The sequence below is a fragment of the Carassius gibelio genome, chromosome B4, assembly GCF_023724105.1.
Source record: "Carassius gibelio isolate Cgi1373 ecotype wild population from Czech Republic chromosome B4, carGib1.2-hapl.c, whole genome shotgun sequence".
Lineage (NCBI taxonomy): Eukaryota > Metazoa > Chordata > Actinopteri > Cypriniformes > Cyprinidae > Carassius > Carassius gibelio.
Genome location: NC_068399.1, coordinates 25,508,007 through 25,527,289, shown reverse-complemented (window position 1 = coordinate 25,527,289; position 19,283 = coordinate 25,508,007). Strand labels below are relative to the sequence as shown.

The 19,283-nt window shown below is 36.1% G+C and overlaps 1 protein-coding gene across 1 annotated transcript in view; it reads left to right on the top strand.

Moving 5' to 3' along the window:
* Positions 1–19,283, top strand: part of LOC127956924 (metabotropic glutamate receptor 8-like) — a 155,033-nt gene that overhangs the window by 48,864 nt on the left and 86,886 nt on the right. The window contains exon 3 of the mRNA XM_052555213.1: positions 14,742–14,958. Coding sequence (XP_052411173.1) covers positions 14,742–14,958 — 217 coding nt within the window. The remainder of the gene's footprint in view (positions 1–14,741; positions 14,959–19,283) is intronic.

Sequence of the window (19,283 nt, the reverse complement as noted above, 5' to 3'; positions counted from 1 at the left end):
GACGGCACCCATTCAGAGGATCCATTGGTGAGGTGAATGTTGTGATATTAGTATACTGTAGCATAATAATGTTTGAAATCTTTGTTGTTGCATAATGTTTTGCATACTATATTTGTTATTTTTTTTGCATACTGTTTTGTCTACCATTGTAGACAAAGTTTTGTCCACGATTTCTTTATGTCTCTTTGAAAAGCAACCTTAAGTTATTTTGATAAGAATGTTTTTTTGGTCAAGTAAAGTAGAGTTTATTTTCATCAAATAATGCTGCTTAATGTAGACAGCCATTAGCACTGCAAAAAGAGTCCAAGTAGCCGATCTGAGCAAGGAAGGACATTTAATACGGACGGTGACATTTGGAGGTCTTGAACTCCAGAACGCAGTGAAGCCAGACAGGTATTTGAGTCCCTGAGCATTTCGCTGAGTAACACTTTGTACTGTTCTGAGAGAAAAAGATCTCATATATCGAATTAAATGGATGAAATTCTGCACAAAGGCCGGAGTTTAGGGCTTCGGTGAGCTAAGATGTGTGTCTTCTTTTTAATGAGAGTCTAAGGTCACAGGTTATGTTCGGAATGAAATAGAGCACTGCTTACTTGAGTAAACTTTTTTAAAGTAATATAAAAGGTTATTTTGTCCAATAAATCAAAATTTGATTGATATATTAACATATGTAAAATGTTCATATTAACATGTTGCATTTCTACATTACTGAATGAACCACATTTAAAATAAAAACTGCAAATATAAAAATAAAACTTCTTTATAATCAAATGAGTTGAAAAGCAGTGTTGTTAGTGTTAACTGTAACTATTAAATATGAAAAAATATTAATAAATACTAATTGCACTAATACCCAGCCATTGTCAAAAGATACAATTGACAAAACATAGTTTTACAGTCCAGCATAGGGAAAGCATTCTCCTGATGAAAATCGACCGCAAGCTCTTTAAATGTAGACCACGGGGGCTCCCCGTAAACATAAATACTTAATACCTGACCAAAGCATTATTGTCTGTAACATTTATTATTAATTTCAGCTTCAAAACAGCCGCAAAAGGTCACTCTGTGTTTCAGTGAGCAGCTTATCGGCAGTCACAGAGGTTTCAGAGAGACTCACACTGAGTGCTCGAGTGTTTGACATGACACGTTAAGCAGTTACAGTAGCATTAGATGCCAGTTTTCATCTCATATTAATGAGGAACAACATGCAGTTGTCACACTGCAAGAGTAAAAAGATGATTAAAATGATGCATAAACACTCCCTATTCATTTTAATCTGAAATCTTGCTGCTGAAAAACATATATACTGTATGTTATGTCAGCTACACTTATATTCATGATTAATGTCAGGTGCTTGGCTTCAAGTCATCAAGAAGATTCACACTTCCTAAAGTAAGTACAAATATAGTGCCTACGACCTCTGACAACATTGTTGAGATCTCTTCTGGTCTTTTACATCATTTTGATTACCACGAAAATGAATCCATTCATCTCTCCTTTTAAAACAAGTTACAGTACAGTGGATGTGAACTGGAGCAATCCTTAAATGCTGAGGTTTTAGGCACTCACAGTTTCAATAGTACAGCCACAAGACATGAACTTCATTTAAATATAATTTCTAACTAAATTTATATTCAACTCTAAAACCATAAAAAAAAAAAAAAACTCTAAAAAGCTTTACTCTTAAATAATGCACATCTTAGAAAAACAAATGTAGGGCCTTTTATAAAAGCCTTACATTTCTGCTTTTAAATGCTTCAAAAAAGGGCTCTATTCACATCTACAGTAGCTAAGAGTTTAACACTGATAAAAAAAAAAGTTTTTCTCTTGTTAAAAAGAATCTGAAAAGTTTTCCATTTCCACTTCCAAGTAAAATATTAAAGGCGAAGAAAAGTCATTGTGACAGTTACCTTGAGGATAAACCAACATTTTTCTATAAATGCTAGAAGTTAACTTGTTCTGAACCCAGAATATTGATTTAAATTGCATTTAGGGTACATTACCACACAAAAATGATACAAGTTTTTAAAAACTGTTTCAGTTTAAAGTACCTTGTTGATGTGTAAATGCCCCCAAGTCTTCACTAGTTCCAGTCACTCGTGTGTTATCAAAGCTCAGGTCTACTTGTTGCACATGAAAAATGAAGTCTTTGTTCTGGCAGGGATGGCTTTTTGATTGCCTGATTTTATTCGGCTCAGTGCCCGGTGGAGTGCTTTCACAGGCCACCGCCGCACCTGCTTCCATCAGCTCCCTGTCAGTCGTCTGATGGAGTCACCCGGAGCCGCGGCTGGTGGTTGTTATGTGTCGAGTTCCCATCGTCGGCTTTTCTGAACCAGTTGTGCTCAGGGAGATGTGGTGTTCACATGTAAAGCAGCACGCCTGTGGCTACGCTTTCATATCGCAGACTTCTGCGTTCGCCTTTCAGATGTGAATGCATCTGCCACAGCGCGCCGCAACAAAAAGATCAGGTTACAATCAGAGATGATATGAGAGCAATTAGGTGGCATCTCAGCATGCTGCCAATTGTGATTTTAATGAAAAATACATGAGTGCATCAGGTTGATGCGCCAAGACTTGCATGCAAGCGGAGCCGGAAATGAAGTCAACTTGATATTATCGCAGTGTTTATGAGAAACTTACATAATGCTGCAGACTTGATCTTCTAACCATGGTTTGCTTAAATTATTGCGTGCTTGGTGGTGTTAAAAACACTGCAACACTCGAGTATTGACCCACTCCACCACGGGTGGGATTCACAGCAGTAGCCGGCCCACTCTTGACAGCAGAAAGCCGATGTTGCAGATGTACAGGAACCGTGAGATCCCTCCTCGACTGACAGAACCTGAATTGTTGTTTTCTTGACTGTTTAGTTGGAGTGCTATTATTATTGAGAGTGGACTGGCGTCCGTGAACCTCTCCTCGTGTTCTTAGACTCTGCATCGAGGATTGATGTGATGAGACTTTCAAAACCTTCAAGATGTACTTCTGATCCGAGTCCTGTTCCTGTTTGAGACTTCCTGTCATCTTGGCAATATGTTGGCTGTCTGCAGCTTTAGTAGGAAACTAGATTTTGGAAAACAAATGAGAGCAGTTTTGGGTGGCTGCGGGTTGGTTTTCTCACTAAAATCATTGGAATACTAAATATTAAGAAAACCTGAAAGTTTTCTTTAAATAGTTTGTTAAAAACTTGTCCCATAAAGATAGTTGTAAGGTTGTGAAGTTTAAAATAACAAAAAAAATCTCACTTTGATTTTTATTTCATTTTATTTTATTTGATCAAAATAGCCAAAACCTCTATTATATTTTCATCTGTATTGTTAAAAATCTGAAAAAAAATAAATAAAATAAAAATAACAGGTCCCATAATATTTTCCTTTCGATTTCTAAGAGTGAAAGCCACAAAGTAACACTAAAAGTTGCAATTATAAGTGAGACAATTACATAATAATTATATTTTTTTTATTATAATTATTATTTATTAAAAAAAATTAATAAACTATACACTTTAAAAAAAAAATTATACACTTCACATTTCTGCTTTTAAATGCTCCGTAAATTAACCTCATTCACTTACATTGTAAGTATTCCAAAATTTCACACCTCATTTAGTGTTACTTGCCATTTCTTAGAAATTGCTAGTAAATTTCACAAATAACTAGAGAGTGAACATTCTTTCAAAGCCATTTTTTCAGTTTATACATCTTGTAAATGTCATATCAAGCTCAGCTTGAATGGAACAGTAACACCCTACCATTTTCATAAATGTCACATGCATTTGAATTAATTGCAATTCTTCCTTGGTGCTTTGATTTATAAAATCCATTCCACCCTTAATGTAGCATGTTAAGTGTAATTTTCCATATTCTGCTGAAAGTGGCACCAGCGCGGACACTCAATGCAAATCAAATGCCCCCTGATAACTTAAAAATTCAATCAGGTTTGCGCTCAGTGCGCGGCACTGCCGCTGAACTCCAGTATGTTACTTAATCTTTTCAATTACAGCCGCTGGAATGAATCTCTAAAGGCTTTTTTTCCCTGCAGGAGATAAGAGAGGTTGAATTCAGTCTCATGTTTTTACTGTGAATGAGAGACTACAATGAAGAATGTCATAGTCTCATTGAATATAATAAAATCATAACATCATTCCTCTTAGTTTTATGGCAAATTTGTGGTGCGTACGACATGTTATATTCACCTGTGGTTACTTTATATATATGGGTCATTCTACAGAAGTGGTGCAAAATGCTGTCCCCCATCCATATATATATATATATATATATATATATATATATATATATATATATATATATATATATATATATATATCTATATAGATATATATAGATATAGATATATATATATATATATATATATATATATAGACACACACAAAAATTAAGTTCTTTACTATAAGAGGCAATATAAAGAATGTTTTCCCTTTCCTTCAGCCTCACCTGAGGCTCTGGATTACAGGAAATAATGTTGCAAATAATGTTCGGTTTCTATTGTGATGCTTCATAAGACCTGCTTCAGCATACCAACACATTTTGGACAATACTATGCTGCCAATGTTGATGTGGTTGGATGACTTTGGTGTGGAAGAAATTGCCCAGCCTGAATAGACCCCTGACATCAATACCATCTTGGGGATGAATTGGAAATGAAAGTGCACCAGACCTTCTTGTCCAACAAGAGGGGTAAATGGGCAAAAAAGCCCCCCAGAAGAGTAGAAACTAATAGCTACAAAAGGGGGACCAACTCCAGATAAATCTCTATGAAGGTTAGAGATCTGACCTTTCCGAGTTAGACCACCATTAGAGAGAGAAATGATAGAAATTAGCCAGGTATCAACAAAGTGACATCTTTTCAAGAAGGTCTGGATCAATATTAAAGAGGTTGTGAAAGTCAGAGAGCAGTTTTAAGGACTTTACATCAATATTATTTAAATTAGCAGCGGTGTACTAGTGTGCTGCCATCATTTATTTCTGAAGTTGAGTCAAGGCTGAAGGTAAATGATACTCTTCAAACCAGAGACCCTGAGCTCTCTGCCTTTAGCGCTAATCAACCCTTCAACGCCGGTGCATTGAGCTGCATAGCAATTCAGCTAGTGCATTAGCGCTCGCGCTCTCCCTCTCATTTTCAGTCAACAGTGTGATGGAGGCCTGCCAGACGCATTGATATTCAGAGAGAGCGGCTCTGACTCAGTCACCAAATCCTCCCGCCATCAAAAGCGCGCCTGATGTTTGTCAAATTTGCCCTTATTGTGGAAACCAGGAAGAAATTAGCATGGAGGCTAATGCAGAGGGAGCACTCTAGAGAGTAATGGAAGCACAGATTGTTCAAAGAGGCATTGGACTGATGTTTTTAATTGGAACAGCTGTGGGAGAGTTTGCTGACATCACTTACGTTGCAGCTGGGGATTATGATGCGTTTGGCCTGCAGCATACTACTAGTACTAGTTATAAGTGATGCCGCCTAAGGGTTTACATGGAAAACATGACAAAGGGGTCTGAATTTGCCAGATACTGGCAGCTTTAAAGGGAAAGCTGCTAAAAATAAAAAAAGATATGCTTCCCATGAGGTCACTAATGAAGCACATGCGTTTGACAGAGATAAATGGAGGGCTGTTTCGAAAGTTACTGCATGAATATGTTGGGCTTTGCATCTTATGAAATCTTAATGTGTTTTAAATGAGCACAATAATTGTTAAATAATTTTCATCATACAGTAAATGCATCTATATGCGTGAGTGTGTGTGTGTGTGTGTGTGTATATATACGCACACACACACACACACACACACACACACACACGTATACATACATGCATGAACAACCAAGCAGGAAGTCTATTTCTCGCCATTTTTGTGTTCTGTATGCATCAGACGGTCAGTGAATGGAGTTTGGACGCTCCACAGACATGCGTTCAGACATTCAGACGAGGTGTGATATGCGGCTCTCCTGTGTGAGTGGGAACAGAGCGAGCTGTGAGCTCATCCGATTCTCAGCTGGTCCCAGACCCGGTGAGACGCTACAGAGACATCGTGATCACAGAGGCTTAGCATGCTAATCTCCCAGGTCTGCTTGGATAGTCCAAGTTTATATTCTTACTAAGTAGCACATTTTCATGTCCCCTTCATTTCCTCCTTAATATACATAACCTACCATTCTGAAAGCTTAAAATTATTTGTATTATTATTATTACAGTATTATTATTTACATTTAATTATTTTGCATACAAGTCAAAACTTGGAAATGTATAAACAATTCTAAAATTAATATTAATATTTAAAATAATATACCCCCCCAATCAAAAAAAAAAAGAAGAAAAAAAAAAAAGGGTGCTGGGTATTGTTCTATTTGGATTTATATTTGAAATATATCTCTTTAACTGACCAAAGCTGGTTCCTTAATGGCATCATCTTACAGGAAGTGACATCATAGTGGAAGGAAAACAACAGAACAAACAGGTAAAACGATTAGTAATGGATTTGATTGAGTTGCTTTCTCAGTTTAATTTTTTTTTTTTCTAATGATAAAACGACAGAATTCAGTACGATGTAATCAATATTTCTCTCACTGAGGAAAGATTTTAGATCTTTATTTGAATCCTGTGCAAATAATGAACCCATAATAACATTTAATAGTCGGAGCCACCTGAGTAGTTCAGGTCAGAGGTTACCTGTTCCTGTATGATAGCAGTTCTGCATCAGTCTTGAGCCTAAAGCAAACATCTCTTCATACGTGAAGCGGTGATGTAAGGTGATGGAGCTGGCCGTCTTGAGCGATCTCAACAGGCAGTTAAACCCCGTCAGCTAATCTGTCTCCTCCGCTACCCACAGCTCTGTCAGTCCAGCCGTCCGATCCGACAGGCCGTCCAGATGACGGATTAAACTGTCCACCGCTGTGAATCTGGAAGCCAGTGCGCAGCCACCTGCCGATGCAGCATGTCCCGTCGAAGCCCCCGTCGAGCAGAGAGGGCATCGTGCCCTGCAATTACACCCCGCTGCTGCCATTATCACTAGTGCACAATGTAAGCGATCCGCCTCATTGCGGGTGAAATGGCCAGTTGCTGGATGACATTCAGGGTTTGGGTTGTCTGGGTCCTTTTCGCTTTAATGTGGTCACTGCGTGGCATCGATGGCATTTTCTAGACTCTTTTGGCAGTGATTTTAGCTGTGGTTCTCGCCGAGCATCCCGTCCTTTGTGTCGTTGCTTTGCTTCTGTCACTAAATGTGAGATAATGTGTTTGTAATGATGCAGTGCTGAGCAATTGATCCAATCTATTGTTTTAGCACAACGACAGATGCTTACAGCTAAATGTGCTGTGTCTGCAGATGATGATTTTATTTGGACTGAAAGGACTCATGACCTGCTTCCCCACATAAAAAGCCTAAAAAGCAAACAAAACATGTTTGTTGTGTAGAACCGCTGTGCTAATACTATGTCTTTCCAGGGGGTTTAACTGCTTTTAAGGTTTTATTATGGATAATTTCGGGCCTGTTGTCAGTTGAGGTTTGTCTTGTGCTACCCAGAATTTATTTTATTTTATTTTGATATTTAATAAATAATAATAATAATAATAATAATAATAATAATAAAAAAAAAAAAATATATATATATATATATATATATATATATATATATATATATATATATATATATATATATATATATATATAATATATATATATATATATATATATTTTTTATTACATTGAAACTCATTTGAACCACTGAGCAAATTATCCAGTAATTTTTAGGAATTCTTCGTGGATCATTTTGACCTGTTTCGGTTGATGTTTGTTTATTTAAATCTTAGGGGTGTAACGGTTCACAAAATTCACGGTTCGGTTCGATACGATACACTGATGTCACGGTTCGGTTCGGTTCGGTTCGATACGTTTTAGATACAGCAAAATGTAAAAACATCTCAACTTTTCAGAATGCCGCAAGCGCACCGCGGGTCATGTGACAAGAACCAACCAATCAGCTTCATCCTTTCCCGTAACAACGTTGAGAGCTCAGCCAAGATGAAGGAACAGCTGATCATAGTTGTATATGGATTGCAATTTTGAAATAAATTCAGTAGCAGAGCTACTGCAAGCGATTTTTAGAGCTGCAAATCCATTTATCCTTCGCTGAAATTTCCGCGTCTCATGGAGAGAGCACGTCATTGTTGCTTAGCAAAGACAGACGCCTCATGAGCGCTTCTGCCCGAGCGCTTTGGAAAGGAGGAGAAAGACGCGCTTAGCGTTTTCCATGCGTTTTTAGGCACGATATGTGAACGGCCCCTAAGGCGCTCGCTCACTCAGCACGCGCTGAAGGCTCGTTGCAAAATGTCTAATGCATTTAACAGACCAGAAATATAAGATCCTAAAATAACCAACAGGTCTGGTGTTTGGGTTGGATTCCCTGTAAGCTATAGTGTCTAAATGCTGCAGGGATAGTTTGCTGCGTGCATGTTTCTCCTTTTTTTCGTCTTTTCCCAGATAGTACTGACGCATATATCCCAGATATTCCCGCTGGTTTTTTTTTTTTTTTTTTTTTTGTAATCCCGCTGGTGTACCCTGTCATGTTGCAGATGCGACATACCGTTGTTTTTTTATCCACCACTCTCTTGCCATCACCATTATAGCTTAAAGGGAATCCAAAGTGCACCCAAACACCAGACCTGTTGGTTATTGGAGGATCTTCTCATTTCTAGTCTGTTAAACGCATTGGCTATTTTGCAACGAGCCTTCAGCGCGTACTGAGTGAGCGAGCGCCTGCTGAGTAGCCTAACATAAACATATAAGATGGTGTTTTTTTCTTCTTCGGGAGTGTCAGGGGCGTTGCCTGTTACGTTGTTTGGGTTATTGGGCTACCTTGTTGAACGCATATCATTATATTTCTTTCTCTCTCTTTTTTTTTTTTTTTTTTCAAATATAATTAATTACTCCAACGAACCGTTCGGTATACATAATGCGTACCGCGTACCGAACCGAAAGCGTCGTACCGAACGGTTCAATACGAATACGCGTATCGTTACACCCCTATTAAATCTATAATAGATTGATTAATAATGCCAGCGGGTCGTGTTGTTTTGTCAATGTACTGTTCAGTATTATCTTAATTATCTGATCTGATCTTAATCAGCCTGCTGTTGCTATGGTTACATCCTCAGGTAATTGTGAGTTTTACACAATGCCTGTTTCGTGTGATACGAAAATACATGGCCCAACTAAACTAGACTACTGTAAACTGTTCAGAATCCAAGTTTAAATCAGCTCTTCTCTCAAATGAACTATTTCGAGGCTCAGTCCAGTCATCTCTCTGAGTCTGACCACTGATGCTGATAGTAAAGCAGTGCATTGTCTTTACGATGAATGTATAAAATGCCTCCGGACATCTGTGATGCCCATCGAGTTTGACATCCGCTTTCTCACCCTTCAATCTACTATCACCCTTAATTTGAATGCTGAACTCAGAGAATGAGTTCATAGAGCATCATCCTGAAAACCCATAATGCATTTCATCTGAACTACTGCATGCATCTCTAGTCTGAATGTGATAGACTTCAGAAAAGGCTGAAGGGAATAAATGAAGAGAGTTTCTTGATTGTTCTGCTGTGATTGATGCAGTGGCATTATTAGAGCGGCAGCACACAGTCGATACTTCATTGAGTTGTGTTATTGTGAACAGATCAAGCATCGGTTGTCTTAGAATGCATTCAGATTTTACCCTTTAGGAAACCATTAGATAACAGCGACACAAAACATCCTGCTCTTCATCATTGTAGACTCATAGATTTCCAATCCGTTGGTGTTTCCAACCAGAGTGAAAATTGTAGAAATGTCTATAACAATATATTCTCACAGTTTATATATTAGGCTAGTTATATAAGACATGTTTTCAGGGAATTTATCATAAAAATCGTCGAACAAACAGTAAAACGGTAACATGTTTCGCTAACATTAAGATCTTGTTTCATGAATGTAAGATATTTGTATAAAATGGGACATTTTGGAGGTTTACTGCTGTCTGTGTGTGTGTGTGTGTATATACAGTATATATATATATTTATGTGTGTGTGTATGCATAAATGTAGGTATTAGTATATATTATACTGAATGCATAATTGGATTAAAAATTAATTTAAATTAATAATAGTATACATAATGCTGTTTGTCAATACATTTAAGCATACATATACTTTGTAAAATGTATTTAATATGAATTTTTAATGTCGTCTTTTTGCATTTTCATTGGATTTTTTCCCTCTGTATTATATTCATAACTTTTTTCATTATATTTTTTACTTCATTATATGTGCCAGGACATACAATAATAAATATTTGGTAAAAAAAAAAAAAAAAAAAAAAAAAATATATATATATATATATATATATATATTTTGCTGCTTGCTTGCTTGATTGATTGTATTAAAAATCTGTCTTAAAAAAAATGTAAAATTTTTATGCACCATTGATTAGGGATTGTTTAGACTTGTAATAATAATACATAGTCTTTTCTCCCTTTTGAGACTGGTAGCATTGAAATTTTAGCCTATTGTTTTTGTGCTATTGCATTTATATTTGGACTCACACATTTATAATACTCCCCATCTACTCATACAACACAAACTGGCTTGAGAATCAGTGTGTGCCATCAGATCAGTGTAATCTCAGCATACAAGACGCATTAATCAATCTGCTGTAATTATGTGAAGCGTGTGTGTATGAGGCCATGCTTGCATTTGCACCCTTTGTTAAGGTCCATGTCTGCCTTGTGTCGGACAATAAAGGTCTGAGCAAGGGTTAATTAGCAGTTCTGGAGAACCATCTATCAGCTATTCAGCCAGGCAGCTCCATTATCTTCATACACACACACACACAAACACTTTTCAAATGCATGCACACACACGTGTTTGTAGGAATTGTATGATCAGATATTATACCTGCGACATCCAGTACTGCATTATAACTTCATTTGATTGACCTCTCTATACCAAAACACAAAGAATATGCAAACTATTACTGCAGAGCATTCTGGGAGAGCTGTTTGTGGATGCACTGATTAATTTCACAAATAAAAGGAAAACGATTACATTATGTATTTATATACACTGCTTTTTTATTTCTCTTTTAAAGGAATGTTCTGGGTTCAATACAAGTTATGCACTTACAATAGCATTGACGTCAGTTATCATAAAAATTATTGCAGTTACGGTAAGGCGCTTGAAATGGAAGTAGACAGAGTGATGTCTAGCTGCAAAGTTATAAGAAATATATAGCAGCATTATAAAATCACTTATTAATCTTCAACCTTGGTGTAATAGCAATGAAGCCACAAACTTAAAAAGGACCATTTGATTAAAGTGCTTTAACAAGTACAAACAATACATTCCAATACATTAAAAAACTCAACTATATTTAATTTAATTTAATTTTTGAAGCCAGTTGGTTTTATATTAAAATGTATATGAATATGTAATTAAATTAAATTAAATTGTAAATCCTGTTTTGGTTTTTCTCCATTTGTCTTCTTTTTTACATTTAGGTTTTTTTTTTTTTTTTTTGGTCAATTTATTTTATTTTATTTTATTATACAAATATTCCACACATATTTTGACTTGTGGTAATAAAACAAAAAGAAGTGAAGTAAATAAAAATCTATATAGTATCAGTAATTATTAAGATTATTAGTTTAAATACTCAAGGATCTCTTCATCACGTCCTGTTTTGTAATACTACAGGTCTCTCACAAACATCCCAGTTTTTCACTCTTATCTTCCAGCCTGTCGTCCATGCCTTCAGGTATGTTATGTCCCTCCATTTGCACATCTTCAATGGCCTGTTCTCTTAATGCAAATGTGTTTTTGTGACGGCGTGCAGCTGGGTTTTCATACATCATTCGGAGATCTCCGTTATGTTGAGGTTCTTTTAAAGCTCTTGGCCAGAACATCTCATGCTGAGCTCTTTATAGTAGTGTTTTTATCGGCCGGTGTCATAAACTCCACTGCTCAATATCTGCTCAATACTGCAGTCCTCATTCAGCAAGCTTTAAAGCTGTGTTCATGAAACGCACTGGAGACTTGAGTTTACAGGTAAACTTTTTTTCTTTTATATTTTAAGTGTTTGTTGAATTATACACCGATAGCTTGAGGAAATGTTGAAAAAGGGGATTACTGCGGATTGAGAGTTTATTAACTGTAAAAAGCAAACACTTTTATGCTTTTGTGTTCTCAGAGGATGAATTTAAATCCTTTGCCCTCTGGCATTATTACATTAGATGTGTAATTATGGGATTTTATGACACAAATTTCAGAATAGGTCTTTCTTTGGGTTAAATGGATTTATTGCCTTATTTTGACGATAGTGTTCAAATTGACCCATGTGTTATGGGGGCATATCCTCCATGACATGCAGGTGTCTCTTCCAATTTCATAATTAGTGGTCTAGTGGTGTGACACTCGCAGGATAGAAGATATTTTATTTTATTTAGAGCATTTATCTGCATTTTATTTTGTAATTAACTTACTGGTTAATGTTATGAGTCGTGCAGGAAAAACAGACATTTTAAAAAGTATTTTATCTAAATATATATATATATATATATATATATTTGCACATTTGGTTGCAGTTTCTTTTGTTATATAACTTGACCAATGTTACTATTTGAATAAAAATTCTTCTTCTTTTTGTTTTTTTAAATAAAGCACTCAAAATCCATTGTGTTCTTTGTGCAATAAACCAAGATGCTTTGAAATGAGATCATAACTTCATATTCACATCAGAAAGCAATATTTGTTTATTTTAAAGTGTTATGCAATAAAAGAGGAGCTATTTTTCCCGTTTTTATGTATCTTGGCCTCTTGGGTGTTGTTTTATTTGTGTAGCCTTTTTTCATGAAATATTCATAAGTCGCTACTGGTACAGCCTACTTAATGAAAGTTTGAAATGCGGTTAACCTTTCCCATTGAGTGAACTTTGCAAAAGTTCGCTTAGCATCTTACCATACTGGTCAAAAAAAAAATGTATAGGCTGAATGCATTGTAAGTCGCTTTGGACAAAAGTGTCTGCTAAATGCATAAATGTAAATGTATTAGCAACACAGTTTTGTCTAAGACGCTTAGAGCGTTGAAGCTGTGTTTTTTGCATGTTTCCGAAGTTGTCACGTTCATCAAAAACTCTTGATTATCATTCTTCCAGTGTCAGATTTCCATTTGCACTCCTCACTGCATGAGACTGAGTAAATTTGATGTATTTTTCAATGTCAGAGTTTTGTTCAGCATCGTTACTCATGAATCTACTCGACGCAGCTATCCGCACGCATGAGGTGATGTTGCTCAAGTGCTTTGTGGCTAAATGTTTCTTATTTACAGCTTCAAGCGGTGAAAGCGCAGTCTCGGTGATTGTGTGCCGCCGCGCCATCGGGGATGTTTGGATTTAACACCGTTTGTGTAGCTTGACGTGCGCTGCATTTCAAAACAGTTTTGTAACAGAATCCTTCAGAATAATTCAGCTGTGAGCTTCTTTAACCTCCTCCTGTCCTCTTTCTCTAGACAATGAATCTGTCAGTCAGACTTCCCACAGACTCAATTACCCATGATTCTCAGCAGCAGACCCGACTATTTACCTTTTCTTTTTTCTTTTCATTTTGACTTTAATTTTAGCTATTGTTTTAGTGTATATAAATTGTGGCCATGAATTAACAATTGGTTCCCTCATTTTAGAAAATTGTGGCCTCGTTGTATTCATTTTTCCCTCATTTGAATTAAATCAAACTGAGGGAATTAATTAGTTAAACCACAATTTACTATGAAAAGGAAAAAATGTATAATGCATTCTTAATTTGTGTCTATGATTTAACTAAAACGATAAAACAAATGAATGAAATGAGTGCAACAGCTTCTAAATTTGTGGGAATTAATTAATAATTAGTGACCACAATAAATATATGTTTGTCCATGTCATGTGTTATGCTTTGTAAAATATGTCTATATAGTATTATACTTTTATTTTTTATTTTTTTACTTTTTTGTTCAAAACAAAGTGTTGCATTGGCAACTAGCTGAAATAAAATAAGTTTAAATTTAATATTTTATTTAATTTCAGTTAACGTTTATTTCAAGTTATGGTTTTAGTATTATTTTTTGTTTTAGTTAACAATAATAACCCTGGTTAGCACATGTTGCTAAGCTAATATACACAAACAGAATTCCCAACTCATGAGAAAACTTAACTAGTGGTGATTTCGTATGAATCTGTACGATCTGAATTTTATGATTTTTAGGAAAAAAAACTTAAGCATGAAGGCCCATCTATAATAACCCCACCCCTAAACATAACTGTCATAAGAAACATAAGATCATATGAATTGTGAACACCAATTCACGAAAACGTAAAATAGTTTAGAATTGCCAAGCTATTGTGTTGAAGTAATGTATACTGTCTGCAACTATCATCAAAACTTTTCAAGATCAAATGAAATAAGTGTTTTATAATTTGTATCTGTTGACTAATCTGCCATGTTGGATTTCACTGAGCTTGTTGCATTGCATTCTAGGATTGGTTTTTGTATGAAGGAGATATGCAATGTTGCATGTAAATCGGTCAAAACAAGATATCTTATGCAGAAATACAATTGCTGTCTAGGCAAGCCGGTCACTGGATCTGGAAACGCATCACTCTTTCTTCCACTGTCATACCAGAGAACCTTTTTTCTAAACTTCCTCTATCTTTATTCTTTTCTCTGCAGATTCCTCAGATCAGCTATGCATCCACAGCTCCAGAGCTGAGCGATAACACCCGCTACGACTTTTTTTCCCGCGTCGTTCCGCCGGATTCCTACCAGGCACAGGCCATGCTGGATATTGTAACGGCGATGGGCTGGAACTTTGTCTCCACGCTGGCTTCTGAAGGGAACTACGGGGAAAGCGGCGTGGAAGCATTCGTGCAGATCTCAAGAGAGATGGGTAAGATGGCTTTTCCAAGATTGGCTTGATGCATTGATGAACTTGAACCAAATGCGCGCTTCAAGAAACAAGCTTCTTTCCTCTTTATGTTCTCAGATACTAACCCACAGATTAGTTATGTAGTGTGTGCACTGACTTGACAGAAGACAAGATACTGAGTGTTTTATTTTGCACAGGTCTTGTATTGTATGCTTGGCCTTAAAGGAATAGTTTACCAAGAAAAAGAATTGCACAAATTTACTCACCCCTCAGGCCATCCAAGATAAAGATGAGTTTCATCATCCAATCTGGAGAAATGTAGCATTTAATCAATTTGCTTACCAGTGGATGCTCTACAGTGAATGGGTGCCGTCAGAATGAGAGTCCCAACAGCTGGTATTCTACTCGTGAATAAGCAGGGGAAGCTTATTATTATTATTATCTTGCACATTCTTATCTGCTCAAGATGTACAGAAGTTGAATCCATTTAATTAATTCTCAGTAGTTAAACTAAAGATAAATGGGGATTATTTCTGTTACGTACTGTGGTGTTTTTGAATGAACCAGGTACCCTGCTGACTCTATGCTCTTTCACATATTGACCAAAATGTCATGGATGGTGTTTGGGAGCCAAAGTGCTCTCAGTTGAGTGTTCAGCTGTTTTCTGTTCATTCAGTGGATGTTGACATTGGCAAAGGTGATGTCAATCGACCGGCGGGACCAAGTGTTTGTTGTCCACACAGCAATGAGAGACTTAAGCAAGTCTTACAGAAAGTAGAAAGGGTTAAGTTAAAATCTTGACGTTAACCAATGCAGTACTTTAAGCAGGTGGTATTTCACCAACCAATTGATCATTGCACAGGTTTGCCATTGTGCAGAATTTGGTGCAAAACCAGAAAAAATTATTTGCTTCCCAAAAAGAGAGCGGGAAAAGGATTACAAGCCAATCATAATTCATAATCTTCACCCAAACAATGAATCACTAGCTACGTTTACATGCACAATTTTTGCATCATTGCATATGTGCAGTCCTTTTAGTTTCGTGGTTCACATCTGATCGAGTGTTTACATGCACTTTCAATCATTTCAGAAGAGGAATAAACCACACCCTTCAATCGGATTGAAATTTCATTAAATTAAGTGTACATTAAGGTTTTTTTCAGTCTTTCTGAGCCGTCAATTCGATTACAAACAGATTATTTTGGTAGCATGTAAACAGCCAATGTGAAATGAAATTTCATAGAGGTTTAATGATACTATTGTTTATATGATATTGAATATAATCTACATGCTATATATGACTAAAATAATTGGGTGAATATTTGCTAGCGTAGTACGCATAATGTCTGATTTTACCAGTATATTAGATTTAAATAATGCATTATTTTACTGGATATGCACTTTAATCATATTTCAAGTAGCAATATGCAAAAATATGTACAGGTAAAAAGTGAATAAAGTTGTGAATAAAACAAAGATTATCAGAGTACTTTGAAAAAGTTCACAGAGAAATCACAAGTAACATAGAATTAAAGAAGTAGAAAAAAAATAATATTTTCTTGTAAAACATACTCGGATAATCTTACAACATTTTTTTGCAGTGTGATTTAGCACTGCTCCAGCTGTACTTAGTGCATTGTCAACACATCTTGTTTCCATGAGAATGAGGCTTGTTATGGACTTTAATTTATGAAATGATGGAGAAAGAGTGTTATGTCTGGCCATATTTACAGACACACCATGATGTGGTAAAGTGTAAGCCTCCACTCTGCATTTTAAAGCTCAGGTGTTTAGGACCATAGTAGTGCACTAAAGTATGGCAGATAGTAGTAATCTGCTTCTAGTTGGCATTCTGTAAATTTCTTGTTAAACTCGTAAAAGCAAACGTGGGTCAGCAAGCTGCTTAAGCAGCCATGCAAACTGAACAGGAGGGTGTAAAACAATCTCTTTCTACCATGCTAACCATTTCCTCTGAAGGAATGATGGTTCTGTCCATTATCAAGTTCCCTGGGGTATCAATAAAGACCCGCGGCTAAAGAGAAGCAAGGAATATGAGTGAGAGGAGGACACGGATGGACAGGGCGTATAATGATGGGCTTTAACACACAGTCCCTCCTCCGCTAAAACCCCTCTACGCTTCAATCCTCCCCCCTTCTTCACCCTACGTGACAGAATTATAGCTATTACCAGAGACCCCGCTGCTCCACAAATGCAAATATCACACAGCTGTACTAATCGTACTGTTTAATTGTGCATTAAAAATTCATGAGCGATGGTACACATTTGTGTAATAACATCCACTTTAGCATCCTCCGGACTCCAGTGTTTACCATCACACGTAGTGTTTCACAGCTACTTAGAAACTGTAGTTACTCATTTAAAGAATTAACCACACTCTAGCCAGAAGCTACACATCTGAATATGCAGCCAGCTGAAAGGTGAAGAGTGTGGGGATTCTTTTTGCATCATGTATGGAGATTGACGGGTGTCTATATCCAAAGGAGTGGATGATTTATTTTAAACAATGACAAACATAAAAATTAACCATGGTTTTACTACAGAAGTTTCTTTAGCAGTAAAACAATAGTAAGTAAAAAATTAACAATATTTTTTACTAATTGTGGTTTAAACATTGTTTTAGAGAATAAAAAAAATAAGCATAGTTTTACTACAGTAACCATGATCTAATTATGATTTTTGTAGTAAAACCATAGTAACTGCAAAATTGGCTATGATTTTACTACAGTAACTATGGTTTAACTACGTTTTCGTGGTAAAGCCTTAGTAAATGCTAAATTAATCATAGTCCTATAGTAACCATAGTCTTTTAACTATGGTTTTTGTTGTAAAACCATGGTAAATACAAAACCAACCTTGATTGTACCATGGTTTATCTGTGATTTTAGCAGTAAAACCCTATCTACAAAAATAACCATGATTTTACCACATCATTTGCAGTAAAACCATTGGAACTACAAAATGAACCATGGTTTTATTACAGTAACAATGGTTTAACATGTTTTTCCATTAATTTAGCAAAAATGTAATACAAATTCAAATTTTATTATAATATGTGTACAGACTCGTTTGTACTGTGGGGGAAATAATTAGGCATGGATTTATAAAGAAACTATTTTGCTTAAAAAAAAAAAAAAAAAAAAAAAAAAAATTCTTTGTTTGAATTCAATACAGTGACAATAAAAGCCTATATATATATATATATATATATATATATATATATATATATATATATATATATATATATATATATATATATATATATATATATATATAAAAATATATAGGCTTTTATTGTCACTGTATTGAATTCAAACAAAGAAAGGTAAAACATGGATGGAGGCAGTCTAAGCATAGACGTGAGCATGCCTAATACAGTATGAGTTCTCCTGGCTTTTGTTTGCAGTTGTTTTGTTGACTTTGTGGAGGAGTCTTTATTTTTCATTTCCCTAACTGCAGGTTCGAGTCTCCCAGCTGTAACGCGAGAGGTGGATTAAAACAGAGAGGAAAGAATTGAACAAGCATGCAATTAGCCGCTAAATGAATGTCATACAACAAGCGAATGAAAAGTCAATAGCTTTGCAACAATGATGCCCTCATTGTAGTTTCCGCTAATGGCCAAGACAATTGAGATCTTCCTCTTTGTTCGTCACTACTTCAGCAAATCACTGTGTATCAGATAGTAGTTGCCCTTTTGGGGCTATAATCATTAACCCCAGTTTATTCTCTGAAACTCTGAGTTTAATTAAGGGCCATTTTTTACACTGGTGCATGACTGTATTCGCTGTCTGAAAGTGAATAGATGTCATGACCTAGCGGTTAGCATGCATGCTTTCTAAAAGTCTAGACTCTAAAAGTTGCCTAATTTTGTCTGCATGTTTCAGGCAAAAGTTCGTCGTTTCAGCCTTTTATGTTTCTTATAGATCTTTTACCTGTGTAGATTCAAATGACTAAGCATCGAGACAGCTGCCAGGATGAGGTTAGTGAGCACAGTTCTCTGAGGAGCAAGTAGCAATAGATGCTAATAGACATTAGCCTTAATTACCATGCCAATGGGCCATAGATAATTGCATTTACGTCCATCATGGGATTACCCAATAGTTTTGGAAAAGCTATGTGAAATGGGCATTTCAGCAGCCGGGCTTTTGTTCTTCAGGTCCTCTCTTCATATTCTCAGAAAGAGCTATTCTTTTTCACAATATACTGTGACTGGACTAAATTATGAGTTGGTGAGATTGACACATTTTTTCCATCTTTCTGCTCTTTTCTGTCTGTCCAACGTGTTCGTCCATAGCATGTCCTCACTCACATCTAAACTACCCATCCTC